This window comes from Protobothrops mucrosquamatus, unplaced genomic scaffold (genome assembly GCF_001527695.2).
Source record: "Protobothrops mucrosquamatus isolate PMUCROS unplaced genomic scaffold, P.Mucros_1.0 scaffold4, whole genome shotgun sequence".
Taxonomy (NCBI): Eukaryota; Metazoa; Chordata; class Lepidosauria; order Squamata; family Viperidae; genus Protobothrops; species Protobothrops mucrosquamatus.
Window position 1 is genome coordinate 1,121,083 of NW_015386391.1, and position 17,198 is coordinate 1,138,280.

The 17,198-nt window shown below is 47.3% G+C and overlaps 1 protein-coding gene across 1 annotated transcript; it reads left to right on the forward strand.

The window, feature by feature from the left end:
• The first annotated feature begins 827 nt into the window (after positions 1–827).
• STK26 (serine/threonine kinase 26) lies at positions 828–17,198 on the forward strand. Its single transcript, XM_029282930.1, has 10 exons — positions 828–882; positions 9,073–9,303; positions 11,820–11,876; positions 13,889–13,997; positions 14,102–14,259; positions 14,978–15,163; positions 16,098–16,246; positions 16,424–16,517; positions 16,903–16,965; positions 17,058–17,198. The coding sequence occupies exons 1-10, from the start codon at positions 841–843 to the stop codon at positions 17,196–17,198; spliced, it is 1,230 nt and encodes a 409-aa protein (XP_029138763.1). The 5' UTR covers positions 828–840.

Below are 17,198 nucleotides of genomic sequence, written 5' to 3' on the forward strand. Positions count from 1 at the left end.
TTAAAAAGTGATTTTCTCTCCCCTGCACGTCCAGAACTCGAGGGGCCCCCAAACGCGCCTCCAAAGGGCAGCAACCAAGGCCGAGGAGGGGGCAGCAGAGTCTTAACTTAGCTTCCCCCCGCCCAACTTCCCCCTTCCCCGTTTATTCCGGAGGAAGACCCCGAAGCCTGGCTCCGGCTGCTCCTTCCAGGTAGGGGGCTTCTTTGCCGGGGGGGGGCAAAGAAGCGACCCCCGAGCCCCGCCGCCCCCAGGGAGCCTTGCTCAATACAGGAGGGGGCGGGGAGGATGCCCGGCAGGGGGGCGGGGGGGCGGCGACCCCCCCCTCCCTCTCCCGCCCCGCTCCGCTCTGCTCAGTCCGCTTTGCGATGCTTGCGAGCGCCGACTGCCTCGCCCGCACCACAACTCCCGGCAGCCCCTGCGGCAAAGACGGCGGCGCCCGCGCAGGGGCCGCTGGGAGCTGTAGTTCGGCGGGCGCCGGCTCCCCTGCGCGGCGGAAAGGTGAGCGCGGGCGAGCGAGCGGGCGGGCTGGCCGGGGCGGCGGCGGCGGGCGGGCGGCCCCCCAAGGACGGCGGGGGTCGGCCTCGGCGCCCCCCGCCCTGGGAGCAGGCCCGGGGCCCGGCGAGGCCCTCCCTGCCTCGGAGCCGCCGCCCCGCCGGGCAGGGCGGGCGGCGGGCCCGCCGGGCGAGGAGGATGGGCTCTGGAGTGGCGGAGGGCGGGTCCGGGGTGGGCCTGGGCGGGCGGGGCCTCTGCGGAGCCCCCCCAGCCTGCTTCTCCCGCCGCCTCCCCCGCAGGCCCCGTTGCAGCTGAGCCGCCTTCCTCCTCTTCCTCCCCGGAGCCGCCATGGCCCTCTCGCCCGTGGCCGTGCAGGTGCCCGGCATGCAGGTGAGCGGGGCCCGGAGGGGGGCTGGCTGGGGTCTTTGCCCACCCGCGGGGGTCGCCGGCCCTGTCGGGGGCCTGGGTTGCCTGGAAAGGGGGGGCTAGGGGTCCACACGGGCTGGGGGGTGCTGCTGGGCACCGGTGGGACCCCCCGCGGGACTGGCAGGTGGGCGAGGGGACCCCGGGGCTCGACTCCCTCCCCCTTCATTGAGGGGTCTTTGCGCCTGGGGGGGTTCACAAATTGTCCCCCCGTTTTCTTGGGGGGCCCTGGGCAAAGGCCAGGTGTCCGGGGAAGGGCGAGGGGCTGGAAGGGGTGGGGGTCCTGCTGCCAGGCTGGCGGGAGGGAAACACTGGCAGAGGCCAAATCCAGCTGCTGTTTTTTTGGAGTGGGGGGTTTTCTGTCTCGGGTATTTTTCTCCCCTGGAAAGAGTTGGGGGCTTCTTGGGAAGCCAAGCCAAAGGCTGCCTTGGGTCCTTCCTGACTTCCCAATCTGACTTTGCTCAAAAGGACAATAAACCTTCAGGTGAGTTTTATTTTCTCCATTGCCCCCCCTCACACACACCCCAGCCCCCAAAAGGGCTGATGAGCAAAAAGGATCCTGAAAGTATTGCTGGAAACTCTCCTGAAAGTGTTTTGATGCAGTTCAGACTTTGGTCCTTTTCCAGATTGTTTTGGATCTCCTGCAGAATCTGTTTGTAACCAGACGTTACATTCTGCAAAGGCTAATTTCTAAACCTGGGTGTTAAAGGTTGTTTAAATCATTTAATGTCATGTTTCATTCTTCTCATCCTTGCTTAATTCCATCTTGTTTTGCATCCTATTATTATGAAACAGGATCAGATGCCTAGGCGGGAAAGAGCACGGATTTTCCCTCATCCTTTTTAGTTTTTGCATGCAACCCGGCATCGGAAATGTATTTATTAGTTTGTTTGGAGCCTTTTATGCAGCTTTAATCCACAGGACTCTTAAGGGATGGACAGCTGAATTAACCATTGTTTATAATAAGGCAGGAAAGAAACTATCATTATCCCGGCTAGCCTGGGGGGGAATTAAGGGAGTGCATTTAGACACTTCCAGGTCAGGGACTCTTCACTATACATGGCATGTCATGATGAGGCCTCAAGTCACATTTTCTTTCCTCCTCTTCCCCTTCTTAAGCCTTTAGGTTCCATCTTATTCATCCTCTTATAAATGATAATTTGCTACTGGGAGCTTTAACCACCCAGGCCAAAGACCTGCTCTGTGCAGAAATCCAGAGTAAACCACCTCTGACAGATGGTTGACCTCCTTCTGCTTGAGCTCATCCAGCGAAGGGAAGTCTGTGATCTTTCTTGATAGTTGGCTCCACTATCAGGCTCTTAGGAAGTCGCTACTGTTTTCCAGGATATTTACTTGGAATCTGCTTACCTGTCCCTTTGGGCCGTTATTCTGGGTTCTGCGTTCTGGGATGATCCGAGAACAGGCTTTGATGTCCTTTGGAGACATGATTTGATACCCTTTGTGACATCCTGATAGCTGCTGCTAAATTGCTCTTTGTTCTTCTCTCAAGGTTAAACATTTCTAGGGCCTCCCTTCTGTCTTATTTTCCAGTTCCGTGGTTATTCTCTTGGCCGTTTCTGGATCTACTCCAGTTGGTCTGAACCCTTCCTATGTGTGTCGCTGAAAACTGAACACAGTGATCAACATGGAGTCTGATTAATGCAGCGTAAAGAGTGACTTCCTGTGTTTTCAAAACTGTTCTTCTGTTGAGGCCGTCTAAAATTCCATCTGCCTTTTTTGTAGCCATACCACATCACTTCCTCATACTCAAGTCTGTAAGCCACCCCTTTTCCTAGACATTCTCCACAAGTATCGTCCAGTACGGTGTCCCTTTTTCTCTACCTGTGCTTTTGATTTTCAATTTTCTTAACTTGGAGCAGGGTCTTTGTTAAATTTCATGCTTGCATCTTCAGGCCCTTTCTCTAATCTGTCAAGATCATTCTGAATTTTATTGCTATGGTCTAATAAGATACTAGTTACTTCCCTCAATTTTGTGTTATCTACAAATATGATAAGTATTCTCCCTCCAGTTTCTTCATGTGATTAATAAGAATGTGCACAGCCTGAGACTTAACCTTTGGTATCTCACATGGTATTTCCTTCTAGTCTGAGGAAGAACGATTAATGAAGAGTGCTTTTTGAACTAACTGTTCACTTAATTTGCATGCCACCCAGCCAAAGCTTATCTAGTTTGATAAACCTAGTGATGCAGTATGTTTTGCCAGAGGTTTTGCTCAGATGAAGATAAGCATCAGGTCTAAGGCAAATGTGGAACAATCTACTATGGCGCAGTTACCGAATCAAGACTTGAAATAAAGTTAGCCTATCAGGATCTGTTCTTAACAAACCCCTGTTAAAGTTTGCAAGGTGCTTCCTTAATTTGGTAGATCATTGGCTAATCTGCTCCACTCTTCCTAGGAATTGGTGCATGTTTCAGGACCCCTCTTTTAAAGGCAAAGACAATGTCTCCAACACACGCAAAGTAAAAGTGTCTCATCCGAATGCAGGAAGTGGATGAGTGAAACACAGTCTGGGTTGGTTTTTCATGTGAATTCACCAAACATCAGTGTACTCGTTCTTCTTTGAATAGATGTGAAGTTTAAGTAGTGAGTTGCCAGTTTTCCAATCTTGGTTTGGGCCTCCTGTTTTCCATAGCCTAATGTTGTTTTGAAAAGAGTATTTCCAGTATTTTTGAAGTTGTGTACAAAATTAATCGCCCTGCCTTCCTGGTGAATGGGATAATTCTCTGTTAGCCACCGTGTATTTGATGAAGGTTATCTATGCCTTACAGTATCTCCCCCCATGTTCCTTGCTCCTGTGAGCTGGCCACAAGTTTATCATAGCCCTGCGTGCAGGAAGTGTAGCTCAATCCAGCTCTCTGTTTGTTCAAGGCAGCACGCCGTAAGCGTCAAATACTGAGAAAAGGCCCGTTGGTTTTCTTCTCTGCTGAGAATTAGGGCCTTTGAAGCTGCTGATTAGAAGCGATTGTGCCGAGTGCCCGGCCCTGCTCAGATGCCACAAACGTTGAGCACTCAAGAACTTTTCCAGCGGGCAACGTTTGACAGGAGAGCCACCAGGAGGATCTGGAACAACCACAGAGAATTAGGTGTTGAAACAGACATTTTCATTGTTGCTTTCTGTGGCACATTAAAGCCTTCAGTTCTTAGAGCACCGTGATCCTTCAGGGAGCGAGTGGTTGTTTATGTCATGGCTATATTTACATCCGTGTTTTAACTTGTAGACTGTTCAGTTCAAGTTGGGGCAGGCTGATCTCTGCGCTTCCACTTGTATTATAAGGGTTAATCTTGGTTGCGTATGTTGAGTTTTGCACAACTTAGCTTTGCCTTCTACACACTACCTATCCCCCCAAGGTGAAGCTACCGGGTGTCCCATAGATTTGTGGCCTGCTTCTGCCCAATTTTATAGTTCCAGTTGGCTGTGCTGATGGATTAAAACATGTCCGAAGAGTCTGGAATCGCAAAGCTTGGTTTATTAAAGTTGGAGAAATGGAGAGTGATGTAGGGCTTTCTGACATCTAGACAGCAATTATACGGCCCCTTTTAATTATAACCAGATTGATTGGCGGGCCATGATGTTTCTCCCCCAGGTTTCCCCCACCAGCTCCTTAGAACTACGTACCTGTCTAGGAATAATGTACTAACATGTGAGTAATGTATGGTGTGACATCTCACCAATGCTTGAAACAGTCTTCTAAATTCAGATGAAGTCTTAACTTGATTATCAGCTCGGCTGAGGCTCAGTCCATCGTATGTTTGTGCTGTATTTTCCATGTGTGCAGCGTTCAGCGTTAGCCAGGTAATTCAGTTAAAATACGTTTTTGTAATCTTAAAATGTACACCGAGGAATATGGGAACTTGACACAGTCACTTGATCAGGCTGATATTAAGCTGATATTCACCTTGAAATTTCTCTCCCCCTTCCTAAAAAAGCATTGCATATGTATGTATGTATGTATGTATGTATGTATGTATGTATGTATGTATGTATGTATGTGAAAATGAATAGTTCATTACAAATTCTTTCAGCTTAAAAGATTGTGAAAAAAGAATGGGTGAAGGGGGAAAACCCCCCATTTTCCTCAGTTTACCTTGTGGATTTGCCAGCAATTTCAAGGCACCCCTTTGATGTTCAGATTTTAAAATCTGATCTGTTTTGCCCAAACTTTCCCTTTTTGAATTATTTTTATTTTTGCGCTCTTCTGAATTTCTAGAATAACTTGGTGGTTTCCCTCAAAGCATTCTGCCATACTGTCAAGATAACAAAATACTATTAATGAAACATCTCCTTGTTTGTTGTCTTTAGATCCTAAACTTAGATTGGATTATTATTTAAAGGGAAGACAGATGATCTGAACAATCCTTTCTTCCATGTATTTAAATTGCTCCTCATGCCATCTTTCTTCCTCCACGCTCCTAATAAAGAAAGGGACCATTATATGATTAAAAGATAGGAAAGGATTTGGCCACTTCTAATTATTACCATTATTGAAGCTTGTTTGCTTATCCTGTTACTTTGTTCTGGATGGTGTTGAAGTCCCTGTGGCTTGTTTTCAGGAAGTGTAAACTGATCTGAAATTCAAGATCCCCTAATAGTTTCCCTGTGGGAAAAATGTGAGCGTTCGGACTTTGAGCCTGCACCACCGTGTGTACCTTCAGGCGGAAATAATCGCAAAACAATCCGCTGATTCATTTCTTTCTCACAAGTTGATTGTAAATATTTCTGTTTTCGGTTTGCGGAGACCCTTAGTTGCATTCAGCGCTCTCCTTTGTTGTCTCTATTGTTGAGATTCCAAGACATTTATTTCATTGACAAAAAAAGTAGTACTCAGAAATGGATCTCACTAAAAATCCATTAACGGTGGAAAGCCAAATAGTGTTTTAACAGTTTCTCAAGAATCTTAACTGGCTGACAGATCCCTGTTTATCTAAGTTTGCAGTCTCTGGGCGCTGTTTTAATGAAGGGCAACGATTTGTTGTACATTTTATAAGAACAAGATTCTTCTTGTTGTGCTTGCTTTGTTGTCATCTCGATGAAGCTTTGTCGGGAAAAAAGGCACTTTTCCTCTTGAGTTCCAGATTACTTTGCGTTTATAACTGGGAGGATCAAACACTGTTGATTAAAGTGTGTCTTTACAAAAGACAGAGAGCTTGGAAAACACAACGCCTTGTTCTCGACTTCAAGCTCAGACAGCCCTCCCTGAAAAGCAGCTTTATGCTCCGGTTTGGCCTCTGAAGCAGCCAGTCTGATGTTCGTTTGATGGATGGCTCTGTAATTCTGAGACTTGTTAGCATGTTAAATTTCAGAGCCCAACTTAAATTTTGCGTAGGCTGCGCAGTTACAGCTAACAATCCTTCTGTTTTGAGGACCTAAAACAGAGGAGGAACTTCTGTGCATGTCGGACTTCTGTTTTTAAACTGGAGGGTTTTAAACAAGTTATGCGACTTAATGAAATTGTTCAGTTATTTCTCTGCAGGGCCAGAGCTAAGGATAAATGATCTAGTTAATCCTGAAGATTTTATAGGTGACCCAGACAGGGTTTGGTAATAACTGGTTCATCATATGGGGTAATCAGCACATTGCATGAACCAAACCATCAATTCAGACATCATGGGTGTAGAATGGTAGAGGATAAGTCTTGGCTGACTGGCTGGGGAATTCTGGGAGTTGAAGTCCACAAGTCTTAAAAGTTGCCTAGGTTGAAAAACACCAGACTAGGTGATCTTTCTGGTCCCTTCCAACTCTATCATTCATGACTGGTTGGGGAATTCTGGGAGTTGAAGTCCACAAGTCTTAAAAGTTGCCAAGATTGGGCACCTCTGTTGTAGAACAAGAGCACCATCAATCCTCTTGCTTTCTCTCTCAGTGTGACTGTTTTCTCAGCGTCCCAGGGGCCTTGGGAGAGCTTTACGCATGCAAATGTGGGTTGTAAATGCTTCCAAGATCCGGTCTGGTCTGAATGCTGGATTAGTTAATGTGCTTACGTTTCTTTCAACTGGAGCGATCTTTGCATAGAGCTGCTGTTGCGCTTTTAAACAGGATTTTCAGGGGCAGCTGTTCTAAAAATACATCAAGTTCTGGAAATTCCTGCTTGACTTCCAAATGCCTGGAACCCAAGGCATTGACACTCCTGACTTGCTTCAGAAGAGAAAGAAAGAAAGAAAGAAAGAAAGAAAGAAAAAGAAAGAAAGAAAGAAAGAAAGAAAGAAAGAAAGAAAGAAAGAAAGAAAGAAAGAAAGGGCGATGTTGCCTTGGAAGAATGTGCTTGTTTCTCAGATGTTTGAGGTGCTCTGTCAGAACATCTTGCAATGGCCTGTCTGTGTACAATGAGTAACCTTGGCCAGTTGTGCGGAGCCAAAGCCCAAGATGTAGAAATGGAAGTTTCCATGAGGATATTGAGCTTTTCCAGCGAGAAAGGAAGGCCGCCGCCTGTGTAATTATCAGTTGGTTTCTAAAGAGAAACAATTAGGCAAGCGGGAAATGTTGCACAACCATCGGTGCTTGTGCACGAAAGGGACAATTTAGAACTTGTTCTGGGAAAGTGGCTCTTTTCGGCAAGGTTGGGATCCCTGAGGCTTTGTAGAAGCCCTGAGCTGCAGAACATCAAGGGCCATCCATCTTCTGCCAACACTGCGGGATCACCAGTAGACCCCCAGTCTTCAGCCAGAATAGAGCTGGATAGAGTAGACCACAACTCTCATGGTCCCTGGCTAGTACCTTAGACCAGGAGTCTCCAGCCTTGGCAACTTTAAGACTTGTGGACTTCAACTCCCAGAATTCCTTAGCCAGCCAATGTTGGAGTGCCCTGCCTTAGACTCAAACAGCAACTTAAACTTACTTGGGAGTAGGTTCAACTAATGTAGCAGCTTCTGAATTCCTCTGGACTGCCTGGTGGGCCATTCTGTTCTTCTAGCCTGGCCATCCTTTTCTGTGACTTGGAACGTGACCTCGGACTGAGCCCCCAACTCAGTTTCCCCAGACCGGTGACCTTACAGTCCTTATCAAGGTCCTTGCTTTCTTTTGTTCTTTTCCCGGGCAAGCGAGTCATAATTGCCACCATCCACCATTTCTGTTTTGAGGCATGCTTGCAAATGGACATGTTGGCGAAGGCCAGTGATGTAAGCGATTTGTTGCTTTCCCACAATCCCTCTTGAATTCCGTTGACCCTGATCTGGTGCTAATTTAGTGTTGAACTTTAGTGGGTCACATTCTTGTACATAGGCTTGAATAAATCATCTACTCAGGGAGTCCTCGGCTTACAGCCACAATGGAGCCCAAAATTTCCATTGCTAAGTGAGGTATTTATTAAGTGAGTTTTGCCCCATTTTATGACCTTTTTTGCCGCAGTTGGTATGTGAATCACTGCAGTTGTTAAGTTGGGCACATGGTCTTCCCCGTTGACTTTTCTTTTCAGAAGGTCACAAAAGTCCCTGGGGACACTGCAGCCGCCATAAGTACGAGTTGCCGGGTGTCTGAATTTTGATCAAGTGACTCTGGGGATGCCGCAACAATCATAAGTGTGAAAAACTCTCATAAGTCGCTTTTTCCAGTGCTGTTGTAACTCCAAACAGTCACTAAATGAACTCTTGTAAGTTGAGGACTGGCTGTAACTCAGTCTTACGGATAGTCCTTTGCGCCCAACTTTGCTGTTGACCAAGGTCACCTCTGGTTGATGACGACGTACTTTCTGAATGTTGAAAAAGTCAGGTGGAACCAGCACTGCAGTGGGTGTCAAGGAAGTTGCAGGCATGCGGTGCCCTCAGGGCTGTGACTGGGATCCAGATCTTCCAAATCGCCCCTGTGGCTAATTAGGGAGAGCCAATTAAAAGAGTAATTTGTGTGGTGATACTTAGAAAGAGAAACTGAAAGCATTTCTTACCTGACCTGCTCTCCTCCACCCCAGGGTATGTCTGTCTTCCAAACTTCTAACAAGTAAAATAAAAGTGAACATATTAAAAAATGTGCAGTTGCACACTTGGATACAAATTACGAGATTGGCCACACAATTGTTCCCAGGATTGGGAGTAGCTCCCCTGCAGATTTTCAGGAAGAGACCCCCCCCCTTATTTCTGGTAACATCCCCCTTGAAGTGGTGCACCTGGCCTCTTCAGCTGAGCTTGTCCTCTTGGTCCCTTCCAGAACCACCGAGCTGATCCCGAGGAGCTTTTCACCAAACTGGAGCGCATCGGGAAAGGCTCCTTCGGAGAAGTCTTTAAAGGCATTGATAACCGGACGCAACATGTGGTGGCCATTAAAATTATCGACCTTGAAGAGGCCGAGGATGAAATTGAAGACATCCAGCAGGAGATCACGGTGCTCAGCCAGTGCGACAGCCCTTATGTCACCAAGTACTACGGCTCCTATTTGAAGGTAACAGAGACCGTTGAACATGGGTGGTTTTGCAAGGGAGGGGTGAAGTTGGGGGGGTCCAGGTTCACATGGAGCCATGATAGTGTGGAACGTGGTACACCCCGTTCAGCTTTGGTTGGTTGTGTTTGGAGTGAGCACGAATACTTTACCTTCTAACTCGGAAGGTGGCAAGCGTTTTTTCTCCACATCTGGAGTCAGCTAGCCCTGTTTTACTCCAGGTATGGTCTAGGCATGCACGTTTCAGTCCAGACACGACCCATCCCAAACCCTGTATGGAAGAGTTCATGTATGAACTTCCAGTCTAGACTATCACAGTCTCCAGATTCCACAGGAATTGCAATACAAAGTTGTGTCATCCTCGCCAAAACATAATCAGAATTGCATCTGAGTTCTGCTGTGGATTCAAGGCTGTGATGGAAAAAATCAGGAGGAGAAGCCATTGTTGCACCTTTTCTGACCAACAAACATTGTTCAGAGGCTTCTGAATGATAGACTAACACATCTCTCCTCCTCCAAAGACTAAACGTGTCCTACTTTCTACCTGCATTAAACATTCTTGGTTTGTAATGGTTAGCCAAGTGGCCTGTTGGATGCCAAGGGGCAAATGGTCCACACCCAGTTGCGGTTTACACTGGCAAATTCTCAGAGGCATTTTCCGTGCAGGGCAGTCTAAGTCACCCTGTACCCACCCAAGGCCTCCGTGAAGCCAACAGCCAGGTGAAAGAATGAGCGTCTGTTTCCAGTTTTCCCTACTAGCACAGATGAGCTTTATGGAAGGTGCTAGAAGTAGCGCACATACCTCACATCTCAGTTTCCAACCTCTGACTTGTAGAGGGTAAATGCAGTGTGTGTTTGCCTAACAAAGTGTACTCTGTTCAGGAGCTGATCCTCAGTCCGCCACAACATGCCTCATTTGACGGTGCCTGGATTTCGATCCGTCATGAGGAAATGCTGTTGGGTTAAAACTCATCTGTAATGGAGGCTCTGGGTCCAAAACTGACCCAAATCTTCCAATTGGCATTATTTGTTGGCTTCGGGAAGCAAACGGTACAAAGGAAGGGTGGGCTTTCTGTTAATGGGGACGGGGGACATCTTGTCTGTAGGGGGCCTTACAAGCCCCTCCGCCCAGAGGCCTCTCCTCCTTCAAAGGCAGAGGTGGGGAACTATGGCCCCTTTATGACTTGTGGACTTCAACTCCCAGAATTCCGATTCTGGGAGTTGAAGTCCACAAGCTATAGAGGGGGCCATACAGTAGTTCCCCACCCCTGTTCTAAGGCCTTGATTGGCAGCCTCTTGACTAGGGGAAAGGTAACAGCCCCCATGGACTGTTTACCCAGATGTTTGGATTGGTTTTTAGCTTAAGACCAAAGTCCCCCTTTCTGAAACTCGGCTGTCTTCATCTCTAAATGGAAAGTGGGAGGCTGATAAGTTCCCAGCTATAAATATCATGTTTGGCTGCTGATCAAAATATTTGAGTGGTAAAACTCTTTCTTGGGATCACCGCATTGTTTGGAAAGATGAAAGTACCTTTTTTTTTACTACAAATAACCCCCAGTCACAGAGCAACTTTCTGGAATGTACACAGAGGTTTTCTTCAAGTTGGTTCAAACGACAGAGGGCTCAAAAATTATTGTCTCGGTGCTTCATGTGGTTCTTCTGAAAACACCAGGTATAATTATAAAAATCACACAATATAACCAATAAAATGTCCCACTACAAATAAGCACCACTTTCTAAAACTGGCAGCTTAGAACACGCAACTGCCATTTAAAGTATTAACAAGAGTGGTAAGAGCCAAAGTGAGGTAGCAAATCTAACATGCAAATGAAAGGCCCTTAGGCCTTGGTGATGTGGCCCAAACAGGACCCCAAACCTATTTTAGCTGGCAGGCAATTTCAGAGTGGTGCCGTTCCAGAGGAGAAATCCCTGGATCTCCCAAGGTTGCACGCACCTGGTCTTGAGCTTGGTTACAATTAATCAGTGGAACTCCTCGCCTCCAGAAGTTGTGGGTGCTCCATCACTGCAGGCTTTTAAGAAGAGACGGGACGGCCACTTGTCTGGAATGGCGCAGGGTCTCCCACTTGAGCAGGGGGTTGGACTAGAAGACCTCCAAGATCCCTTCCAACTCTGTTATTTTGTTGGTTGTTTGCTTGCAGACATTTTATGACCAAACTAGGTAACATCACCAGTGCAAGGGAGTGCAGGATTTAGTCCCTGTTTCTACAGTCACTTAGTGTAGTTCCTCTCTCACTAGCACTGATGAGGTTACCTAGTTGGGTAATGAAATGTCTGCTAGCAAACAACCCAGCTCAGAGAGCCCCAAGGGTCCCACAGTTCGTTCTTTTTGTGGTCACCGTGGATCGTTTGTCCCGTTCTTCCCCAGCTTAATGCTCCTTCCAGATATATTACCACTGTAGCTCCCTAAATTCCACACTGTTCCGACCCCTTTTCCCCCTTTCCCTGATGCAGAGAAATCAAGAGGAAAAAGCTAACTCTTCACCTGCGTTTCCTTTTAGGGCACAAAGTTGTGGATAATAATGGAATATTTAGGTGGGGGATCAGCCCTGGATCTGGTAAGTATTCCAGTTACTTTATGAATGTTGTTGATTTGTTTTGTAAGCTTTCCCCTTTTTATGGGTGGTGTCATTTCATAATTTTGGAATTGCTAGTCAGCCCGAGTCACTCTTCCAGGCCTTTTTGGTCAAGATGCTTCTGATTTCAGGCAGTCTAAATATAATTCATGTTTGAGCGAAGAGGTCATTTCCAAATGTGTGCTGCACTAAAAGACACGTCTGGTTATTTGCGGGTAGTACCAAAGTTTGCACTTTGGAAACACCTGATGTGTTTAAAGCTCTGTTAATGGTGGATTGTAACAGGCTTTCACTGTCCGCAGTTTTATGCCCCTTTCTCCAGATTGCAGGACCTCCAGGGAGAGACCTGGTAATGGTTGCGGTCCATCACAAAGACGGGGGGGGGGGGGAATAAGTGTTCACCTCTTGCAGAAACAAATAAGTGTCGCTTCTCTTTGCCACCGGGGCCCAAGAGGGTGTGAATCTCGACTGAGCTTCCTTTGTGACTCAGTCCTTGGGCAGGGAGCGGAATTCCTTCGCCCAAGTCAGAGATGTTTTCTATTAGCACAGATTTTCCTGCAGGGACCTCAGTGGGTCCCTTTGAGTCTGGTGGCAGAGCTACAGGGTTGCCGTCCCTCCGGCTCAGGCCGTAAATAAACATCTGTTAGAATAAAGAGTGTGTTGCTTGACTTTTGAGGAAAAGGAAACTTTGCAGTTATGAAAAACTACCCACTGCACTTAATAAATTGAAAAGTGGCCTTTAAAAAAAAAATTAGCTTTCAACACACAGAGATGTTTCTGTTGGAAGGAGATCCGGAGAGCTTGCTGTGGAAGCAAACACAGCTAATATTTAGTGCTAAAACTGGGCTGGCGTTTCCATTTTGAGTTCCTGTAAACTTAAAAGCTGAAAGGGCCCATTGCTGATGACAGGCGAGGCCTTCAATGTGGCTGCAGCTTAGGAGGGGCTGAGAAAGCAGAGATGTCTGGTTTTCCCTTATCCCCCCAGGCCAGCTTGACCACAGGCCTCACCGGGAGACCCACCCTCTTCCTCTGAGATAATTCTGCCACAGTAGTTACATCTAGGAGGTCCTGAAATGTGGGGTTTGAAGCCTGCTTGTGTCTCCTGAGGACGTCAGCATCTGCTTACGCTTGGCTTTGCTGTTGCAGCCCAGTTCAGCTCTTGGTTGGCACCCAGGAAAGCAGAGACCTGCTCACGTGGGCCAGAGCAGCGTTTCTCAACTTCAGCTGCTTTAAGAGATGTGGACTTCAACTCCCAGAATCCTCCAGGCTGGCTAGGGAATTCTGGGAGTTGAAGTCCACCTCTCTTACAGTAGCTGAAGTCGAGAAATGGCTGGTTGATGAATTTTGGGAGTTGAAGTCCACAAGTCTTAAAGTTGTTGAGTTTGGAGAGCCCTGGGCTAGAGGAACTGATGTGAAGAGAGCCGAAGACAGTCTGTCTGCAGCCCCAAGGAATCATTTCTCCTACGGGCAGGATCCGGCAGGCACTACAGAGTAGTCCCCTGAATCCTGAGAATGTTTCCTGGTGGGTTTTGCTCTGATTCTGGAGCTTCTGATGGGCTTCATTGCCAAGAGAAGCTCCCCTGGGGACAGAAGTGGCTTGTGGGCAACAGATTGTTGCCTTGAAGTCCGATCTGGTTCCCGAGTCTTGCACACCAGTCGTGTGTTGAGTGCTTCCCCTGATCTTGACAAGTTCAGAGGTTTTCTTGGTAACGAAGTAAGAGATAAGATAAGAGTTGAGGAAACTAGCACGTTCACAACACCCAGATTTATTTGTGATAATGGCCTAGCTCTCTTTCCAGGTATATTTGGTTTAGTTACGTAGAACTTTTGATGAAGAGCCATTTCTGCTGAAATGGAAATACAACTTGACTCTTTCTATCGTCCTAAGACCTTTAAAAAGGAAAGGAAACGGCTGTTTCGGACTCAAGGTGAGTGCCTTTCAAGGCACTCGGGGTTCCGTTAAAGCGTATAAACTTTGCTTATTTCCTCTCAAGCTCCGTGCTGGCCCCTTTGACGAATTCCAGATTGCTACGATGCTCAAGGAGATCCTGAAAGGGCTGGATTACCTGCACTCCGAAAAGAAAATCCACAGAGACATCAAAGGTGGGTACACAGAGGGAGGGAAGATGCTTCCCCCGGACCCCAAGTTCCTTTTGTTGTCAAATGAAGTTTTTCTTCTCTTCCACCCCCGCCCCCACCCCAACCAGCTGCCAACGTGTTGCTGTCTGAGCAAGGAGATGTAAAGCTTGCGGATTTTGGAGTGGCTGGGCAACTGACCGACACTCAGATCAAGAGGAACACTTTCGTAGGGACGCCCTTCTGGATGGCCCCCGAAGTCATTCAGCAGTCGGCCTACGACTCAAAAGTAAGGTCCTTTGTAGGCCTTGAAGGGTTGGTTTCATTTATACAGGAACATGGAGAGAGCTCGGTGCCCACAATCCAGAACCGTAGCTCATTTGTAGTGAGATTTTTTTTTAATAAGATAGTCCTCGACTTAATAACAGTTCATTTAGTTCAGAGTTAAAATGGCACTGAAAAAAGGTGACTTATGACCATTTTTTCACACTTACAACCATTGTAACATTCCCCATGATCACGTGATCAAAACTGAGACGTTTGGCAACTGCTTCGTATTTATGACGGTCACAGTGTCCCGGAGTTGCGCGATCCCTTTTGCGATCTTCCAACAAGCAAAGTCCGTGGGGAAGGCCCGGTTCATTTAACAACCGTGTTGCTGACTTATCAACTGCAGTGATTCACTTAAGAACAAAACTCACTTAACAAATGTCTCACTTAACAACAGAAATTTTGGACTCCATTGTGGTCATAAGCCAAGGACTACCTGTATATCTCTTAAATCTTAAGAGGAAATCGCCCATCCTAGTGATTGATATACAGCTAATAAATAAATGGTTGATGGGACTGACTAACGGGGTGACGACATCAAGTGGTGCTCCTGAAACTTGAAAGAGCATTGACCCACATCACACAGTTCAGGTTAAAACCCACAATTTGTGCAGAGGAAATTCTTGACCTCGTTCAAAATAGCCAGCCAGGTTCTCTGTCCTTTCTCTTCTCTGCAGGCTGATATCTGGTCTCTTGGAATCACCGCCATCGAACTAGCCAAAGGGGAGCCTCCGAATTCAGACATGCACCCGATGCGAGTCCTCTTCCTCATCCCCAAAAACAACCCCCCCACTCTGGCCGGAGAGTTCAGCAAACCCTTCAAAGAGTTTATTGACGCCTGTCTGAATAAGGACCCGACGTTTGTGAGTGTGCTTTTGGCTATTCCCAGCCCTTGGGTCTGGAGGGAGGCCCATCTTGTGGGAAGCCTTCTAAAAAAAAAGCCAAATGGATCCTGATGCATCATCATCATGCTTGCAGGGTTTTGAAGGATGCAGTCTTCTCTGCACCCAAAACACAGCAGGATAACTTTTAGGCATTTTGTTATTTTTGTGGCTTGACCTAGGATGTTTCAAACCACACAGGATGTTTGGAGCATGCCAAAGAGTGAATCAGAGGTGGTTGAAGCTTAACTTTGAGTCAGATTCTAGATGAAACACGTAGTAGAAGTTTTGTAGTGACTTTGGTTGGATTTGTAAAGCTCAAGTATTACTCAGAAGCTAATGTAGGTGGACAGCTGTTGGAGATCACAAGAAAACATGTGTTGACTCACGGATGCCAGTGAAAGAACATTAAGAAGTTTATTCTAATCGTTGCTGTTGGAGAATTTACTGTTCAGGCCAAAAAAGATTGGGTCATTGCTCTGGAGTGCGCGAATGGTAGACTTGTTTAGATCTCATGGCATTCTAAGGTCTCACTGTTGGGATCTGAACTTCTGGAATAGTGGTTAGCATCAGCTTTTAATTTTTTTATGTTATTTGGGATGCTGAATGAATTTTGCAGAATGAAAGATAAATTAATAATGAACAACTGCAGGAAAAAGCAAGGTGGGCTTGGAAGATCAGGAGTCAACTAGAAGGCTCCTCAAGATGCCATGTCTTGAATGGGTTCTGGAGAGCTCTCCTTCTCCAGAGGAAGGCCTTTCCCACCCCTGGGCTTTCCTTCCACGGTTGATGAGGAAGAGAATGTGATAAGCAGATCTTCGTGGAAGGAGGCCATCCTTTTGATCTCCTGCCCACGTCATCTCCAGCGCTGTGAGGTTCTTCCGGAAAACAACTTGACGCTTGCTATCTTTTCCAGCGTCCCACAGCCAAGGAGCTGCTGAAGCACAAATTCATCCTGAAAAACGCCAAGAAGACCTCGTACCTGACGGAGCTGATCGACAGGTTCAAAAGATGGAAAGCAGAAGGACACAGCAGCGATGAAACGGACTCGGACGGCTCGGATTCGTGAGTCCGGGTGGTGGGGAGGAGGCTGCGGGGGCAGATGGACCCAGAGGGTCTCAATGCACCAAGGTGGCCCAGATCGGGAAGGCCTGAGCGCTCTTGTAAACCTTTAACAAGCCCACCTAGCCGGGTTCTCTAATTTATTGACTGGTTTTGCCTTTCCCCCCTCTTGCCTCTTAGCGAGTCTAGCAACAAGGAGAACAATTCCCACCCCGAATGGAGTTTTACCACCGTGCGGAAGAAGCCGGATGCCAAGAAAGTGCAGAATGGGACAGTAGGTTTAGCCAGCATGTATACTTCAGAAGGGGCTGCGGTGAAAGGGGTTTATTTGAGTTTTATTAGATGAGAGAATGAGCCTCTGAGGTTTTTTTATTGCATACTGTCAGTTATACATCCCCAAATTATTCGTACCTCGGGGCAGAGAATATATTTAAATAGCCCTTAAAACCGTGCCACCATTCCCATTAAAATACACCCAAATTAAGACAGAGACTTGCCAGTCTTTTGTGGGCACGAGATCTCCAAAGGAAACGGCCGGGACTTACCTGCTTTCCCAGGCTGGATAGAAAACTCACCTGGTGATGCTTTGGGCCGACATTCCCTTGAGGTTCCGGGCACTTGATGGGCTCTGTCTGAAAACCTCCCTTCTAACTTTCCAGGACCAGGATCTCATGAAAACCTTGGGCTGTTTAACCCTGATCATCAATCCCGTGTTTGCAGAGGTGAGTCTCTTGGCCCCTTCAGACCCCTTCAAAGCCCTGCGCAGCTGCGGCTGCAGCCCCTCACCCTCTCCCCTTCGCCTCCCCCTGCTCAGCTGAAGCAGCAAGACGCAAACAGCGCCGGCAAGAGGCAGGCCATCGAAGAGCTGGAGAAGAGCATCAGCCTGGCCGAAGCCGCCAGCCCCGGCATCACGGACAAGATGGTGAAGAAGCTGATGGAGAAATTTCAGAAGTAG